Below are 19,402 nucleotides of genomic sequence, written 5' to 3'. Positions count from 1 at the left end.
AATGATTCCGGGGGGTGACTTCAAATATGCTAATTAATTAGTGCTAACTATTAATTAAGTTACGAAATCAGACACAAAAACGTACTTTCTCTGAATAAACATATATTTTTTTTTACATATTTGGAATCTAGGCACTTGAATTAGGGGGGGTAGACAAAATTTTAGAAAAATTGTTTGGTAAATTGGGTTGCAATAAAGGTTTATATATTTGGCGATAGTCCAGAAAACCGCCAAAAAAATTCGCCTGCGCAAATGAATATTTTAAGATAACCCATTGACTAATTCAAAAGAGGAATGCGTAATTTTACTAGGTTGCTAGGCAACCACGCTCTGACTGTAAAAAAAAATTTAAATAATGTTTTTGATTGATGTGAGAGGTTTAATTATTTATTAATAGTAAATATCTCGAAGTTTCTAGGCAATAGACAATTTTTAAGCTGATTTCTATCCAAAAAGCAAAAAAAAATATATATATTTTAATCCCCTTTGAAAAGAAAATTTGTATCGATTTATAAATTATTTCTGATTTTCTAAGTTTTTAGAATTTAAATACATGAACTTTTTATCTGATATTATATAGATTATGCTGTTTTTGCTATATTTATTCGAGGATTTCATACTAAAATTAAATTAACATAACTTATTATAGCTAAATACAAAATTTTAGGGATAAACATTTTTACAGCTTTAATCGAGTCTTCTAAGCAAGAAAGTTTGAAGGAAAAAAAAGTACTTGAAAAATAATATTAAAGATTGTATAGTAATTCTAATGCACATTTACAAGGTTTTCTATAATTTACGATATTTCTTTTTTCTATAACTCAAGGAATTGCTGAATGTTTAGTGCCATTTTAAAAACATTGAAATATGTTATGTTTAAGAATAAGATGTTGAAATAATATGTTGCACATTGTATGATTCATTTTTTAAGAAATCGCTTCATTCTGCTAGATATTTAGTTTACATGGTTTTCTTTGGATAAAAATGATTAGCAAATAGCATCCAAATGTTTCGATTCATTCTGAAACTTACGTTCGCAAATTCACCATAAAATGTCGCACAGCATATTCTTCAATTACGATACGCTACATTTACCACCAAATACTGCTACTATGTTTAATTTGTTTTCTTATATATATCTGATACTTTCTTTTTAAACAGAGCTCGTAAGATCTTTAAGATACTGAAATGGGGGCACAAAAACTTAAAAGATAAAATATTTAATTTCATTAACTCAAAATATCTGGTCTCAAAATTTTAACTTTTAAGTTAAATATAACTTTTACAATATTGATGCTCTTACGTTTTTAAAGACCACATAAATCCTGTTAAAATATTAAAATGCATATGTTTACTTTAACGAGAGTAAAATCCTTATCAAAATAATGATCAAGACCCAAATGTAAAACAGTATAATTGACGATAAAAACTCAACTGGCTTCAAAACATATGAAGAGGGAAGCAAAAGTCAACATGTTTCGAGCGTTCAAATATAAGCGCCCATTCTCAAGACTGGTCAGGCTTGAATAACTTGTGACTTTTATTATTGGACGCTCAAAACATGCCTATTTTTATTATCATCCATTATTTTTTTAAAGCAATGACGTTATTATATTTTCGATTCCGTTTCTTGGGATTATCCATTTAGTTACACAACATATTAAATTATTTCACTCTATATTAAAATAAGTTTCAAATAAGTTATAGACACAGGTTCTTAGATTGAAAAAATAATAATTCACTACTTTGTTAAAAAAATCAATGCAGTATTTTTTTTATATTTTTTTTATTGCTACAAGCCTTAACATTTTAATTTAAGGACTTAAAAAAATTCCGTTTAAAATTGAAATTTATCTTTATATTATTTATTATATTTATAAATGTAGTAAATAGTTATTACATCATACCTTAGACACCTTAATAAACTATGTTTACTGACTAAATATAATAATAAAAGCTTGAATGGAAAATTTCTTTGCAGGCTTTTGTGCCAATAATTAGCCAAATTTTTATCTTATTGCGTCCTTAATGTCCAAACGGGAACTGGTAGGAAAAATCTATTTAAAGACAATCATCCAGGTAAAGGGTTTTTAAGGCTACATCCACCGATGACTCAGTGCAATGCGAAGATAATTTCAAAAAGAAAAACTTCCCTTAGAGAATAATATTCGAAATACTGATTTTAAGAACTTTAGAAGAATCTTTAGGGGGGAAGTAGCCCTGGCATCCTTTTAGAAAGTGATTGCATTTACAATGCGGACGAAGTAAGAGTTGAATACTGCCCTTAAACGGGAAAAATTTTTGGCCCTAAAAATTGTAAGGATTTACATTCTAAAGTACCCGGAAAAGAAAAAGTACCTCCCTTGGTAGTTTTTCCTTACTGAAGAATTCTTTGAGATATTACAGAATCAGTCCCTGCTATATATTTCATTGGAAAAAGCGATTCATGAAATGAAGCGATGATCGCAGCAACATTTTACAAATATATTGTAAATGTTTCTACCCATGGCTAATTAAAAATGCTATCAAATTCCCTATTTCGCTTGTTCTGGATAGGTATAAATCTCACATCAATTTGAAACTGAGCAAGTTTTGTTTATCAAAACAAATTTTCTGGTTCAGTTTTCTACCTAATTCATTGAAATCTCCCGTTAGATCTTGAAAACAAAAGAATTGTAAAACAATGTGTCGAGAAAATTTTTACATCCATTTTTAAATAAGATTTTGAGGCATCAACTGATGAAGTTAAAATGCTTTTATGAAATGTGATATTTTTCCATTTGATGTAGGAAACGTTGAGTTTAACGAATGCATGCAAAACAGACACCAAGAGTTAATGAGCGAGACAGCTTATCAACAAAACACATGCTTCGAGAGTAACGATGCACTATTTCTTCAGAAGCTTGAGATGGAAATCTCACAAGTTATGTGGCAAATTTTTAAAGGAGCACTGACAGAAAAGTTTAATCCCCCAAATATCCAATAGCCTGTGCTTTTCTCAATATTGAAGAATTTATTTCTAAAAGAACATTTGTTTAATCAAATTTTGGCACTGAAGCTGAGACAACTAACATTGATAATGAAAGTAGCTTGAAAACTGATTTTGAGATAATTCCTCTTGAGGCATTGTTAGTTGCAAAAACAAACGGTTCCACAAGTAAATGGTAAGTACTGCTGATGACCCACTAGATATAAGTCAATGAGAGATGGATTTTACCCAAACTTCGAAACTCATTTTTCTAATTTATTATTCAGTGAGAAATTCTAGAAATGGTACTGGAAAATCAGAAGAAATTTCGAAGATACATTTACAGTGGCCAAAAATTTGGAAAAAAGAGAAAGGTTAAATCAAAAGAAAAAGAAATAAATTACTTTTTTGCTTTAACTTCAGAAAAAGAACGAAAATTTAAAGAGATTGAAAGAGCTGAAAAAAAGTTAAAGCAGAAAGTATGAGGAAGAGAAAAAAAATACTTAAGATAAAAAAGAAGTTCAAAAAATATAGGGAAAAGAGATATCTTATAAAAAAGTGATCTAATTATAATAATAATAAAAGCTTCATCGGATTACACAATAATAAACATTAATAATTTAGAATTAACTATTAAACTGTGAGGAAAAAAATTAAAAAAAATTTTTAAATTATGTATTCAAACATATTTTACTTTCCATTCCATGACTGAAAAAAAGTAACATTTTCCACGTTAACTGTGGTTATATGTTGCAATTCCAAGAAAAATCTTGTTTTTAGACACTTGTGTGGCCTATGGATTCCAAACGAGCATCAAACATTCTCAAAATTAAGTATTCATTCACTTGAAAATTTAGTGTTTATTCACTGCTAAGAACTGTTCCTTCACTTGGTTATCTTACTACTTATTATTTAAACCACCAAAAGCTTAAAACAATTGCATTTAATAACAAATTTAGAAATTTGTATGATTTTTTTTTAAAGGCAAGCTAAGCTTAAGTGTTCCTTCATTGGTTAGTTTACTCTATGAGATGCTGAGAAATTTGCGATGTTGTGAGAGATGCTAAAAAATGTTGACTACGTATTTTTATTAATATTTATGAAATATATATTCAAAAAATTGATAAATATATTACTCCAAATCTAGGCATACGTATGTATATTATTGAAATTGTATCAGTTATTGAAAAACAAAATCAAAAAATAAAAAATAATCACATTCAAACTAGACATTCGTTGAATAAAGTGTTTTTTATTCAAATTTCTTTACTAAATAGAAAAATAAAATATTAAACGACTAAAAAAGAAATATCCCATTTTATACTAGTTTGAAAGAAATAAAAATAAAAAGATTAGCAAACGATTATTAGCGAAAAAAATATGAATGAAATTTTACGCTACGCGCGCGAAATCAAGTTCCTCGCAAGTTTATCACATTTTAATATTAATCGCCCCTTTTAATTATTTCTTTACTGTCGCCAAATTATTCGTTTAAAAATAATTAGTTTTAATTTTTCTCAGCTTCTAATAAATAAAAACGGTTGAAACTTTAGATTTTTCAATTGAAAAACATGTAGATTAATATGGTATAAAAAAATTCATACCTTATAATTCAAAATTTTTTCATCCTCAATTTAATTAAATAATAAAAAATAATTAATAATTATTAAAAATTATTTTTTTCATGAAATTATCTTTGGGTAATCGAGTTTTATGAGTGGGTGCAATTTTCTTTGAATTGCTTTAATAATTTTAAAAATATGACTAAAAACGTAAAAAGTGAAATTAACATTAAGGGGTACGAACTTTGGATCGCTCTCCTGACCAAACTATGGGGACCATATTTCCCAGATTGCGGCTACCCCCTATATTTTGAAGGTTAGTAATCCAAATATGTAAAAAAAAATATATGTTTATTCAGAGAAAGTACGTTTTTGTGCCTGATTTCGTAACTTAATTAATAGTTAGCACTAATTAATTAGCATATTTGAGGTCACCCCCCGGAACCATTAAGATTGACACTTAGTTCGAGAAAATCCGATCATTAGAACGAAAGTTATTCAGGGTGATTCGTTTTTTTTTTTGCGGACTGTACCTATATTGCCCAAAAGCAGTCAAAATGACTGCATTGTGAAGGAATAACTAATATGTATAGAAATTTGTTTAGTTAATTTTTTATATTATTTACAGTTATATAACAAGTTATTGGTAAATATTAACAATAAAAAAAAACTTACTTCACTTGGAAAAAAAAATTTATGCATTATTATTTGTACATTTTTTGCAAATGAAAAAGCAGTCAAAATGACTTCTTTGGGCAATCTAGTGTTAAGAATACTTTTTAATGGTAAAAGTATTTAATTTAGCCGAAATTTTTCTAACTAACAAAATCACCTTAAACTTTAAGTTTTTTTTCTTTCTTTTTGCTAGATAAAAATTTTTGTTTTTAAATATAGAGTGATGAGCTTGGAAAATTTCGAAACTAATTTATTTTTTAATAACTCCAATGAATAATTTAATGGCACGAGACTTCATAGATACTAGTCTTTGCAAAATACAAAGGAAAATTATGTATAGAAGGTAATAGATTCAAATTATTTTAAACTCAAGCAATATAATGCCCCCTGCAAAATAATGGGGGTTTAAAACAACATTATGTGAATAACGACTACTATAGTAGTTTGGTACCACTATGATTAAATCTTAACGTTTACATTAGCATAAATGTTCTGATAGTTTGAGAAATAAATTAGTTAATAAAGTTCCCCCTTCTTAGTGCATAAATAGTAGAATTAAAAATGGATTCATAATAATACTCGACTTTATAAATGACAGGAATTATCGGTCGTTTTTGTGAACGATTCCTTATACAAAAAGAATAAAAATGCATTTAAAAAAAAGGTAAATAAAACCTTACCTTATAATTAAGATGTAATGAAGATTGCTGATGAATCGAAATAAGGATGAAACACAAAACAAAACCACAGAGAACAATGACTAGAAGTATAATGGACCACCATGCTCCATCAAAGATGTAGTCGTAACATCCTCTTACAAATCCGCAAAGCAAAAATGTAAATACCACGTAACCTATCACGGACATCACCACAAGCTTGCCAGGACGCAAGTCAATATAAGCTCTCAATATTCTAAAACGTTCTCTAAGTTGACCAGCTTGATCTAATATGGGTGATTTATCGTCATTACTTTCTCCCACTGAAGAGAGCTCTTGACTATCTGACTTCAGCTCTGAAGCTGGTCTGTATCTCAGAATTATAACAGATGCACTGACCACGAGATATGCAAATAATGTGCCGATTGACATAACTTCCACTAAAGTATTGATGTCAAAAATTAAAGCCATAATGCAGGACAAGGATGAAAAAATATACATAGCTCCTAAGGGTATTTTTGTTTTTATGTTGACGTTTGAACAAAAAGCGAATAGTAACCCGTCATCTGCCATAACGTACACAACTCTTGTTAATGCGAAAAGACTTCCAATTATTCCAGTGGCCATTCCACTAACAGCACCTAAAATTACGACTATTTTAGCCCAATGGGCCCCATGGTATGCTAGGGCTTCAGGCAATCCAGAATCATCCGCTATATCTTGATAATTAACCATGAGAGTTAAAACAGTAGATACTCCAACGTAGGCTAGAGTTGCAATGCCCATTGAAAACATGGTAGCCCTGGGGATAGATCTCTGTGGATCTTTCGCTTCCTCTCCTGATGAAGCTATCGAATCAAATCCTACATAGGCATAAAAGCAGGAAGCAGCGGCTGCCAGAACACCCGAGAAACCATAGGGCATGAATCCTCCTGTAGCCGGGTTTGTCCAATTCTTTGTATCAGCAAAATAAGCTCCCACCCCTATAATAGTTAATATTACAACCAGGTTGACGTATGAAAACACATTATTTAAATATGATGTCATTCGGACACCAAAGGACAGAAATATAACGAAGAAAATCAAAATTGCCAACGCAAGGAAGTCTAAGTATTCTGCCATAAATGTGTGGTGCATTTCTCCAATAACTGTTATCGTTCCATTTTTTATCATACCACCTGCTAAAGAGTCAATATAAGCACTGCAGGACCTTGCAATAGCCGCTGCTCCTATAACATGCTCTAAAGCGACGTTCCAACCGACTAAGAACGCCCAAAGTTCTCCAATAGCTAAATATGTGTATGAGTAAGCAGAACCCGATCTTGGATACCTCACACCGAGTTCAGCGTAACACAGCGCAGCTAAGAATGATGCAAACCCGCTGAATAAGAATGCTAAAACTATAGCTGGTCCTGCTGTTTTTTTGGCAACTGTAGCTGTGAGGACATATACTCCAGATCCAACCATATGACCGATGGCAAGGAGCGTGATGTCTGCCGTGTCGAGACAACGGCGTAAATTTGTTTCCATGAGATCTGTATCAACAAACTTCTTTCTAGTGAGACGGGATGCATAGCTTTTAATCCTTGTGGCTGTCCTTTTAGCTGTTGACACTACGCCTGAAATAGGAAATTAAAATTATGTTAAGCTGAAATCATAGGAAACCTCTTATTGCACTGTTAGTTTTTTACTCTCATTAGAAATTATAAATATATATATATATATATGTATTTTTTTCGTATACGCTATTTTTAATGTTTACATCTTAGCAGAGAATTTGCTGCTGTTAATTGCAAAAGTGGTGGTATTTTTACTGGAATAATTCTGAAGTCAAGAATAATCAAGATTGAAGTAGGAATGGAATCTATCTTTATCTCATCCAGTAATGTATCGGAGTCACAAAGTTGCGCTTTTTTTTTAGATTCAAACCTAACACAAATTTTGTAAATTGGATTTTTATTTCTTAATGTTCACACCATATGTAAATTAAAAAAAACTCATCAAATCTATTTTAAAGAAGTTTGAAGAATACTAGTATTAAAATTGCTTTCTCAATTCTGCATCATAGAATTTAAGAAACAAAAAACTTTTTCGCATTTTAATGTGGTTTCGAAAAACTCCAATATTTTGTTTAAAATGCATGCATTTCTTCAAATAAAGCTACAAAGACAATAATATTTAACAATTTAGAAAATAAGATATGGATAACTTGACAGAAGTAGTGGTCAACAAGTGGCTGAAAGTGGGTATAGCCTAAAATCGCGTTTAAGACAATAAAGCAAAGGAATGTTTCTTAAAATTCGCATTTAAAAAAATGATTACCCTACCAGAACATCACACTTGATTACGTTTTTAAACTACAATTATGACCACTGTATTTTAAATTAAAATACTAAGATATCCAGGAAAATTCTATGACTTATAAGATAAAGCTTGAAAAATTTGTCCCATAGTATAGCGCCCTCTTAAACACGCATTTTAAGGAGCTGTAATTTTCTTAAATACGCATTTTGAGCAGTGTCAATTTTCTTAAATACGCATTTTAAGCAGTGTCAATTTTCTCAAATACGCATATTGAACAGTGTCAATTTTCCTAAACACGCATTTTGAGTTGTATAATTTTTCTTAAATCAACATTAGTTATCAATATTAAACACGCAGTTTGAGCCGTGTCAATATTTTTTAAACACGCATTTCGAGCTATGTCCAAAATAACATAACGATATCACAACATATCATGACAAGAATATTTAGCCTTATATTTTTAATTGCATTTTATTGGAAATATAATTTCGTATTGCTAAATTTTAAACCTGATGTAACTAATAATTTGGAAATATGTAATATCTAACTTAGCAGCATTTGGAAATGATTTGAGTTTGTTTGAAAAATTTTGGTTTTAATAAAATTGGTTGTAATTGTTTCAAGTAATTCCTTTGTTGATTTTTTTTTTTGTTTTTGAACCTGGGTAACAATGTTACCAAAGTGAATATATCGATCACTGGATTCCGAAAAACCTACATTTTAGAGGTAACAGTACAATTAAGAGGATAGGCAACAACAACACAATATAACTTGCATAAACTGCGACATGTATTCATGTGACAAACTATTAAAATAACCACGAAATTATAGCCCCGCCATTTTTTTATGCAAATTAAATAAACTGATTTAGTATTTAAAGCTTTATTTGTCAGAATTATCTACTACTAAATATAAAGGGTTTAAATCCATATGTAATTCAAAAATCAAAAGCAACTAATGTGCAGTTATCCATTATCCCGTTCAAGAAAACACTATCTTTAGTTTGACAAACCATATAAATTTTATAGCCTATTTTATTCCTTGATAAAAAATAAAAAAAACTTTATGTTCTGTCTGACACAAATACAATTTTATTAACATCATCAGGCCACGATTAAATGTCCTCTTATTTTCGCTATGTTTAACTTTTTGAAGGGGTGTTTCGTAAAAAATAAACGGGGGCAAGCCACTTCAAATATTTTAGGTTAACAATTAATCTGTCGGAGACATTGTTTTTCTCGAAAAAAATTTTATTATAAGAAACACTATTGAAACAAAGAAAAATAAACGCATTTTTTTAGTTTATTCTTTCATTATTCATACCATAAATTCGTTTATGCCATTCATAATTAATCAATTTAAATTTAATTCAATATAATTTTCTTAATATTGAGATATTTTATAGGTTTAGTAAATGAAATTTTCCTACAAATGCTAAAAATTATTTCACAATGGGCGCACCATACGGAGCACAATTCACCATTGAATTTTTGTTAATTTTTTTTTCAAAATTTTCTTCTATATACCTACAAATTTAAATTTTTATTAATTATCTTAATAAATGATTCCAGTTTGTGTTTCGATAAAATCAGAATAAAGCATTCATTTAAATTAATTTGTTTTGAAAAAGAAATAAACCCATGTTTTGATTTCAAGTAAAATAAAGGATTTATTTACGTAAAACATTAAAATTAATTATTTATCAATTCATCCTGATTCACAAGGAATTTATTGCAAGACAGCGTTATTTAATGCTGTTTTTCTTACTTTACTTTCTTCTTACTTTCTGTGTTTATGCAATATTTTTTCTTTTAAGTAAAAAATTTTTGCAGACATTTTTCATAAACTAAATAAAAAAGTAACATATGCTATTGCATATGCTACTTTTACTATGTTAAGTATGGGGTTTGTTGCAATTATCTACATTAATGTACAGCGCGCAAATAAATAAATAAACGAACCACCTAAATAACTTTTGAACTAATGACCGGATCTTCACATTCTGTAACTCAATCTTAATGGTTCGAGGAGTTGACCTCAAATATGATAATTAATAAGTGCAGACGATATTTTAAGTTGCAAAAATCAGATACAAAAACGTTCTTTCTCTGAATAAATACGGGTTTCTGACACCCCAGATATAGAGGGTAGCCGCAGACTGGGAAATATAGTCCCAATAGTTTTGTCAAGAGAGCAGTCCAAAGTTTGGACTTCTTATTGTTAATTTTACATTTTTTTTTATTATTTCGCTATATCTCGAGAACTTTGATACCGAATTGAAAAATTTTCGAACAAAATTATAAAACTCGTTTATCCGAAGATAATTCCATGCAAAATATAACTTATAGCAAATATTTATTATTTTTTATTATCTTATTTAATAACAATAGAAAAATTTTGAATAGTAAGGTATAAAATTTTTTACGTGATTTTAAAGATTGCAATTTTAAGAGCCAAAATACGAAATTTGAGGAAATTGATCGAATAGTTCCTGAGAAATCGAATTTTTAAAAAGTCGTATCTTTTGAATTCGATCTCTTAGAAATTATTTGGCCGATTTCGCTCAATATTATATTTTGCCATTTAAATTTCTTTTAAAATTATGAAGCAAAAAAATTGCATACCTTACAATTTAAAAAAAATTTGACTGTTATTAAGCAAAATAATAAATATTTACTAAAATTTATATTTTGCATGGAATTATCTTTGGATAAACGAGTTCTTGAGACGAAATAAACGAGATGTTCTTGAGATATGGTGAAATGTGCAAAAAGTAAAATTAACATTAAGGAAAGGGATGCAAACATTGGACCGCTCTCTTGACCAAAACTATTTGGACCAAGATTGCGACCACCACCTATATTTTAAGGGTTAGAAATTCGAATCCGTCGAGAGAAAAAAAAGGTACGTTAATTCAGAGAAAAAGCGTTTTTGCGTCTGATTACTTAACTTAAAATATCGTCTGTACTAATTATATGAGATCCCCCCTCGAACTATTAAGATTAAGTACCTATTTTTGATCGATTTCGATATATCTAGTATTTGAAGATCCAATCATTTGGTCAAAAGCTATTTAGGGTGGTCTGTTTTTTGAAGTTATACTTCTTATGCGACTTCCAACAAGGTTGCGTTAAACGTTTAACGCTACATTTTTATTGGCCGGGAAATCACGTGGTAGGATCCAGTTTTCCCTCATTCATTTCCATATTGTTTTGGTTCTCACTAGCATAAAAGTCATAAAAGTATTGTTTTTCTATAAATATTTTTTCAGTTTGTTTTGATACACATATAATTTAATAGGGTAGTATTTTTTATTTTCAAATTTAGTGGATAACAATTGTAAAAAATGAGTGAAAACAATCCCACGGCGGATTTAAGGTTATGTCAAGGTACGTCTCTTGTGAATATCAATTGATTGTTAGGTTTTCTCTTCTGAAATTACATTATGACGCATTCACATACATTATAAACACAAATACATTTTCCAGGGCGAGACGATGAGACAACCACGAGCACTTCCACTGGTTCACGAGGCAAAAATGCACAATATTACCGTGATTACAGAGCACGGAAGCGAGCGGAGCAGGAAAAAGAGTCGTTGAATAGAATTAGTGATCCTTCTACGACTGCTGATTCTTCTACAATTAACGTCGCAGGTTGCGAAGTTTAACTTCCTTCGCGCGGAGGGACTCCACACACTATTTTTTTTTATTTTGCGTACTGTACAGTGCGTAACCGATTCGAATTTCTGACCCCCCAAAATATGGTCCCAATAGTTTCGTCAAGAGAGCGGTCCAATGTTTCCACCCCTTTTAATGTTAATTTTATTTATTAGTGAGAACTTTTTAAGCGAATTTAAAAAAATTTGCACAATTATAAAATTTGCTTTATTAATCTATGCAAAAATCTTTATTAATCTATGCAGAAAATTAGTTTTTATAGTAAATTATTTTTTTAAAATTATTTTATTCAATTATATTTGAAAACATTTTGCTAAGGTTTACAATTTCACTGACGCCATATGCATGACACTTGTCAGCTTCTGGAAAGAGTGAAAATATGTACTTTACGCTTCCTAGTTTATAAAATACTATTATATATAATCATAGTACTTTAAGAATATGTTCATACTTTTGCTGTTCGAAATACCCTAATTTTACTCTGCTTCCATTCGAAAATTATTATACAAAATATGACTAAGTATTTAAGAATAATAGTGGTATGAGTATCTCTTGTAAGTCTTCTTTAACCGTCTGTTATTATTAAGCTAAATTACGAAAAACAAATAGTTCCAAGGTTAACTTTGACAACAAATTGAAAAAAAGAGAAAATGGGTGACATTTATAATAATGGCATAAACAGCCGTTTTCTGCCAGAAGTTTGTTGTGATGCTTTCTTAAGAAAAGTTAAAACAACTAAAAATGTTTATCATAAAATATCACGTCACGCTTCACAAAGTAAAAGGGTTAGTTCTATTTATATTTGGGAAAATTGGTCAAGCGTTTTCACTTAACCATGCATTTTATTGTTTTACTTTTCTAACACTTTTTCTTGTTTATTTAGAAGCACTGGAAACTAATAAATCGAAGTTGGAGTTTAAATCTTGAGTAAAAAAATAAATAAAGCAATGTTATGTGTTACAGTGAGATTTTAAAATGTAATAAATGTTGACATTCTCTAATAAGTATCGATATTCACATAGCCACTTTGGTGAATGTCCAAAGCGCTTGTTATATCTGTTTTATATTAAATTAATCGCGCAATGTCTCACACTTTTTGGCGTGTTATTAATCCGATTTATTGCTAATAAACCACGTCCTTTGGTAAATGTTATAGAAAATGCACATTATTAAAATCTCTTGTCATTTCCAACACTGTTTTTTTTTCTTTTAAAGGATATGTGCTCTTTCCTTTAAAAGAAAACCTTTAAAAGGATAAAAACCTTTTTTACCTTTTAAAGGATAGGTGTATATACTAAATATTGATAAAAAAAAAATAATTCGAACCATCACCAAAATGATTATAGGAATGTCGAGATTTATCAGACTGCTGACGTTCTACCTTAAATTGTTAACGGTGACAGATACTTAGGGTTGTAAAAATAACATTTGAGAAGAAATCAATTTATACAGTACAATGAAGTTAAATAAAAACAAATACTATCAATTATCGAAAAGTCATAAAACAAGTTATATTGACGGCATTATCAATGTCTTTAGTTCTGAAACCTTTTAATGTGCAGTTGAAAGAGGAAACGGAATCTCTCATCTGAAAGTTCTTGAACAACTTTTGATTTAATAATCGGAATTTTTAGTAAGATGTAATTTTAATGGTTCCAGGGGCAAGCTTTAACTGTGCTATTTATTTGGTAATATGAGAGAATATTTAAAATTTTGTTCCAACATTTTAATCAAAGATCTTTCAAACTTTAATATCATTTTTTTACTGCATCTCTAAAACGAATTGCCGGCATTATTTGTACCTATTTTTTAAGCCGGATTTGCAAAGATGATTTTATGTAAATTAACATCAAATGTTATTTATAATTTTATTTACTTAATTTAATAATGCTGGAAACATCAGAAGCTGTAAAAATAAGAAACGTTCACGTAATTTTTAAGTAAGCAATTTTAAATAATAAATTTTAAAATTTGATCGAAATAGATTGAATAATTTTCTAGGTATTAAAATTTAAAAATGTGACTTTCTTTATTTCTAGGTACAAAATATTTAGAAAAAATAGTTAAAATGTTATAAAATATTTGATATTTCATTATCTATAAAATATTTAGAAAAAATAGTTAAAATGGTATAAAGTATTTGATATTTCATTATCTATAAAATATTTAGAAAAAATAGTTAAAATGGTATAAAATATTTGATATTTCATTATCTATAAAATATTTAGAAAAAATAGTTAAAATGTTATAAAATATTTGATATTTCATTATCTATAAAATGAAATAAAAAGAGGGCAAAAAAACATATCTGGTATTAAGAAAGTACATAGAATAAAACACTTAAAGATTATTGCATTTCAAACTTATTTTAGGTGTGATTATTATTTTAGATGTTCAAACTTATTTTAGGTGTGAATTTCGATAGACATTTCAGGTAGGTAGATATTTTATTTGCGTCGCACTAGGCTGCACAATAGGCTATTAGACTTTTCAGAGTTTTATACATTTCGACATAAAGTTAATAAATTTATATTTATCGGCTTTGCATTTAATGTTTAAAAATTTTAATTTTACTAAATTATTTAAAATTTTTTCTTGTTGTAAAACTTGTAAGAACTAGCTTTTCAATTAAATCCTTAATTATACATGGGTTAAATATATATAGCATTTTCAAAAACTTTTAAACAACATTAGTTTTTAATAAATATACTTCATAAAATTTTATAAATTTTTTTGAAACAGTTATCATTTAATTATTGATAAAAATACAAGACTTATTGAAATAATTTTGCATTTTATGTAAAACGATTTAATTTTTAATTATTTTTTTGAAACTCAACTAAAAAAAGAAGAAAAAAAGATTTGAGATAAAGTACAGTGTCAAATAAAAATTATTTACCTGAATCTGATGAATCTCCCATCTTGCTTTTTGTTTACAAATCCTTATGGAAATTAATCTTTCAGAAAATTATGCTGCATCAAATATTTATCAATACAATATGTTCATCAAACGCTCCGTATGGTGACACTTATCGACTTGAAAACGAGGCATTTAACTTTTATTTTATTACTTTAATAATAATGATAATATCGCTAATAAATAAATTTTTAAAAATTGTGAGATAAGTTAATAATTTTAGCGAAGGATCTGTGTTTGTATCGCGGATCTGACAACATCCCCTGTTAGATGTTTCACTGCACGGCCTCCCACGCTTCTCTGGAATGCTTTTGGTTTGACAGCTATCAAGGGAAAACTCGGATGATCGCCAAGATGAGAATGAAACGGCGCCGCTCTGACGAATTATCGCCAATCGAAAAAATCCCACAGTAACTCAAAGAATAGGCAAATAGAAGGAGCATGCGGGCAGTTCGAAATCGATTTGTTTTTTCTTTATGAGGGAAATTATAAAATATGACGATTACTGACCTTTAAATATCTGACATGTCAAATTTCCACAATTTAAGTACATTTGATTCCATAATTTTTCGTTCATTACGTTATAAAAATTTAGGGAAATAGATTATACCATTTTAAAGCATTATTTTGCAATAAAAGCTTTGTTTGGAAACAAAAATTATTCATAAATGATTCGGAATTATTTGAACGAATTCGAATTTTCTTTCAACTCTACATATAACTTCTGTGTTATTTGCATTACCTCTTTTTTTTGGGACATTAATTATTATTTTATATTTTTAATTAAAAAGTACATTTGCTTATACTCGTATTTTTTTATTCATTACTTTACTTAACGAATTTTTTTTACAAATACTATAAATGACTTATTGATTATTATTTGAATATAATAAACACTGAAAAGGCGAAGTTTAGTTGAATTAAAAACAATTTTTGTAATAAAATAAGAAATATATTATTTGTTCCTAACACTATGTTATTTTCACACCACATGTAAGTCAGCGAGGGAAATTTTTTTATTATTGATGGCTGAGATTTCAAGCTTTATTGGCTTTAATTTCTTTTTAGCTACGAAATAAAAAGAAATCTATAGTTGTGGCTTTAAATTGAACAACTCCGAACATAATAAAAATTTTGTTTCAAAGTATATCGATTCATTTGAATTTGGAAATCTAAAAATTTTCATTATGTGTATTAGCTTTAAAAAAAAATTATTTTTTTAAAACTAAGTGCGTTAATATTTCAATGAAGTAATACAACAGACTCGTACAGAATGTATTTAATTAACTCATAGAGGTTTCAACAATTGAGTTTGCTTTAGCTTCACATTATGAATTTTGAAAAGGACAATCGAATATTTGAGCCTTAAAAAGAAGAAGAAAGAAAAAAAGTGCTTAAATAACAAACTGTAAAAGAAAATACACATGGAAAGCATATTTAATTTAAAATAAAAAAGCTCTAAATAAAACTAAATGTTTTTCATACATATTTGTTTTTAAAATTCTCACAGATAGAAGTTGGCAACATTTTATAGTTTTTATCTTCTAAAGCAGTTTAAGTAAAATAGAAAGAAGTATTATCTAAATTTCAGAGTATTGATTTTCCCTTTAATATTAGAAATTAGAAAACGCTGCGGGTTTTAAGAAATAAAAGTATTACGACTTTCAAAAGTCATGCTTTCAATATTTTATTTTATAACCATCGTTGCACAGCTGACAAATTTTTTTAAAATTTATGGCTACTAATGTTCAACTTCGTAGCCTTGTAATTTTGAACCTGAGCCAGAAGACAAGGGATTAAGTATTATGAGAAATTTGCCTTCGTGCAGGACTTTTTGATAAAATTCACCCGCATTTGCGTTACACGGAGCAGAATACCCTGAAACCTTCCACGGTTAGCCTGACGGCAAGGGGACTCTAACCCATCATCTGTATACCACTGAGGATGTTTTACGTTCGCACTATGGTTGATGCGAGCCGGGAGCGGAATTCGTTTCGATCAGCTGTCGCTGTAGTTTTTAATATTTCATTAATGAGTGATGATATATCTAAAACAAAAAGTAAGAAAGAAAAAATATGCGATACTAGGATTCTCCATCCCCTGCTCGCTAGTGCTCGCCAATTCCTGGAACTGCTTCCGCAATTTCCTACGGATGAGCTTGCTTCGCTCGCTCATTGGATACTTTACTTCCAACTAGCTTGTATACTTCTTTGAAGACTAAAGTTTAGAATAAATAATTTAAAAACTTTTCTCTGTACAAAATTCAAAATATATCTTTGGTTGTTTTTTTTTTTTTTTAAACAAAATTCTAAATATGTACATTTCAATATTGCTTTGGAATTGCAGACAATTTTCATATCTTATGTACACAAATCTAAATTTCAGTGTTCAGAACAACAACAGCAGTGACTCCTTTGTTTTATTACAAATATATAAGAACCAAAGAAAAGAGTAAGAAAAGGAGTATAGTCTTAGTAAAAAAGGTTAAATTAAAGTAGTATTTGATGGTTGAAAGAAATCCTTACTATGAGTTCATTGTTAACAATTCAAATTTCTCAGAGGCAGTTCTTAAATTCTTAATCTCTAAATTTTATTATTCCTATGCACGATTTTCTAAATTTAAGTATTCAGACGCATAACAGCTTCTAGTTCTCAAGTTTAGCATAAAATTTTAAAATGCTAAAAAATAAAAATGAAAAAGGATCATAATAATAAAGAAAGTGAAAATTACGGTAATATTTAGCAGTTGTGACTCTCTCTTTACCTTTGATTTTATAACCGTCGTTGAACAGCCGACCCATTTTTTGGGTTTACGACTACTAATATTCAACTCCGTGGCCTTGTCATTTTGAACCCAATCCAGAAGACAAGGGAACTCCTGGATCAAGTATAGGGAGAAAGTTGCCGCCGTGGAAGACTTTTTGATGGAACTATTCCGCATTTGCGTTACATGGAGAGGAAGACCACGATAACCTCCCACGGTTAGCCTGACGGCAAGGGGACTCCAACCCATGATCCGTCTACCACTGAGGATATTTCAAGTCAGCGCTGCGGTCGGTGCAAGTTGGATGCGGAATTCATATCGACCAGCCATCAACGGGATCGAACCCCGGTTCACCCCATTGGAAGGCGAACGCTCTATCCCCTGACCCATCACGGCTTCTTTTCCGTTGATTATTATATTCAGTACGTAGATTATCAAATATAGTTTAAACTCTGACAAAATTTAACTTAAAGAAAATAAATTTAATCAAAGCAATCAATTAATCAAAGCAATATTTAGCTTAAAGTATGGAATAATAAAACAGCGTTTAGCTACTTTGCTTCATGTTTATGCCAGAGCGTGAAAAGAGATGTTATCAACTTTATAACCACGTACAAGCAGGGCCGGATTAACCTATAGGCACACTAGGCACGTGCCTAGGGCCTACGAAATTCAGGGGCCTACGAAAAACTTGGGAGAAAAAAATTTGTTGACAAAAATAATTTAACTTTAAAAACAACAAGTGTATTTTGCACAAAATTATGAAGATACAAATAAAAATATAATATTTTTCGGTAATAAATTATTTTGCAGAATCTTATGATCTAATATATTACTTTTTTACGATTTTTGGATTCAACGAAATCTTGTATTATGCTGTCGAATTCCAAATCGATATCAACTGCAATATCGGCAGTATGTCGGTATTGCAGATAAAGTTCGATAAACAAATTTGAAAATTAAAATCCATATTAACAAAAATGTAAAAAAAAAAATATGCAAGAAAATTTTAGCATATATTTTGAAAAGAGGGGAGGAGTGGGGGAGGGAGGGGAGGGCCCAAAAACGGCTATGCCTAGGGCCTACGAAAGGTATAATCCGGCTCTGCGTACAAGGGTTAGGAATGGTAACGTAAATAATGGAAATTACTAATTTCTTCATATTCTTCAAGAAATACTTAGGGAAATATTTTAAAACTTAATAAGTGTATAAGACATTGGATTTCTCATACATATTAACAAATAATACATATTAACATACATCTCATACATATTAACGTAAGCTTTAAACCAAAGCTATTAGAAGTTTGAAGGACCATCAATAAATTGCGAACGAAAAAAAAAAAATTTCTGAACACCGTATGCCAAAAAATGCAGTGATAAGCTTGTAACTCATGCCAATTACGTTGATATTCATATGAAATAGCTGCACAAAATTTCACAAATCTAGCTTAAATATTCATGAAATGTTTATGAGCATTTTCAAAAATAAAAAAACTAATTTTTTATTATTTACGTTTTTTTTACTATAACTGCAGTAATATTCACTAAAATTAAATTAAATTTAAGAGTAATTTTAATTGATAGCAAAAATACCTCGTTAAAATTTGAAAAAAAAATTCGTTAAAAATTGCGCAGGATACGAGTATTTAAAGTAATATTTTTATAATCCGCATGCACGGAAAATATTTAAAAAACAATTTTCGTGATTTTGTTATGGATCGTATTGGATAACTTACGAAAAATTCCAATTTAAATATCTTGAAAATTTAAAAAGTTTCTAGCAATTTTTCTAAGTCAGATTTTGGAAAAAAAAGTTTTTTTTTCCTCCTTTTTTTTGAATAGTAAGGGGTTTTCTACAAATTTAATTGTGTAGT

The 19,402-nt window shown here is 29.2% G+C and overlaps 1 protein-coding gene across 2 annotated transcripts in view; it reads right to left on the bottom strand.

The window, feature by feature from the left end:
* Positions 1-19,402, bottom strand: part of LOC107446840 (cationic amino acid transporter 4) — a 39,061-nt gene that overhangs the window by 6,468 nt on the left and 13,191 nt on the right. Inside the window, exons 1-2 of one of the 2 annotated variants that reach the window (XM_016061612.4) lie at positions 14,745-15,190; positions 5,886-7,480 (exon numbers count right to left, since the gene is read on the bottom strand). In XM_016061612.4, coding sequence (XP_015917098.3) covers positions 5,886-7,480; positions 14,745-14,766 — 1,617 coding nt within the window. In that variant the 5' untranslated portion in view covers positions 14,767-15,190. Of the gene's footprint in view, positions 1-5,885; positions 7,481-14,744; positions 15,191-19,402 lie in introns of those variants that run through there. The other variant, XM_043053795.3, reaches the window with a different exon arrangement.

Source organism: Parasteatoda tepidariorum, chromosome 8 (assembly GCF_982258835.1).
Source record: "Parasteatoda tepidariorum strain Cologne lab strain chromosome 8, Ptep-v5.0, whole genome shotgun sequence".
Classification (NCBI taxonomy): domain Eukaryota; kingdom Metazoa; phylum Arthropoda; class Arachnida; order Araneae; family Theridiidae; genus Parasteatoda; species Parasteatoda tepidariorum.
The sequence above is the reverse complement of the archived record's forward strand: the minus strand, read 5'-3'. Positions and strand labels throughout refer to the sequence as shown.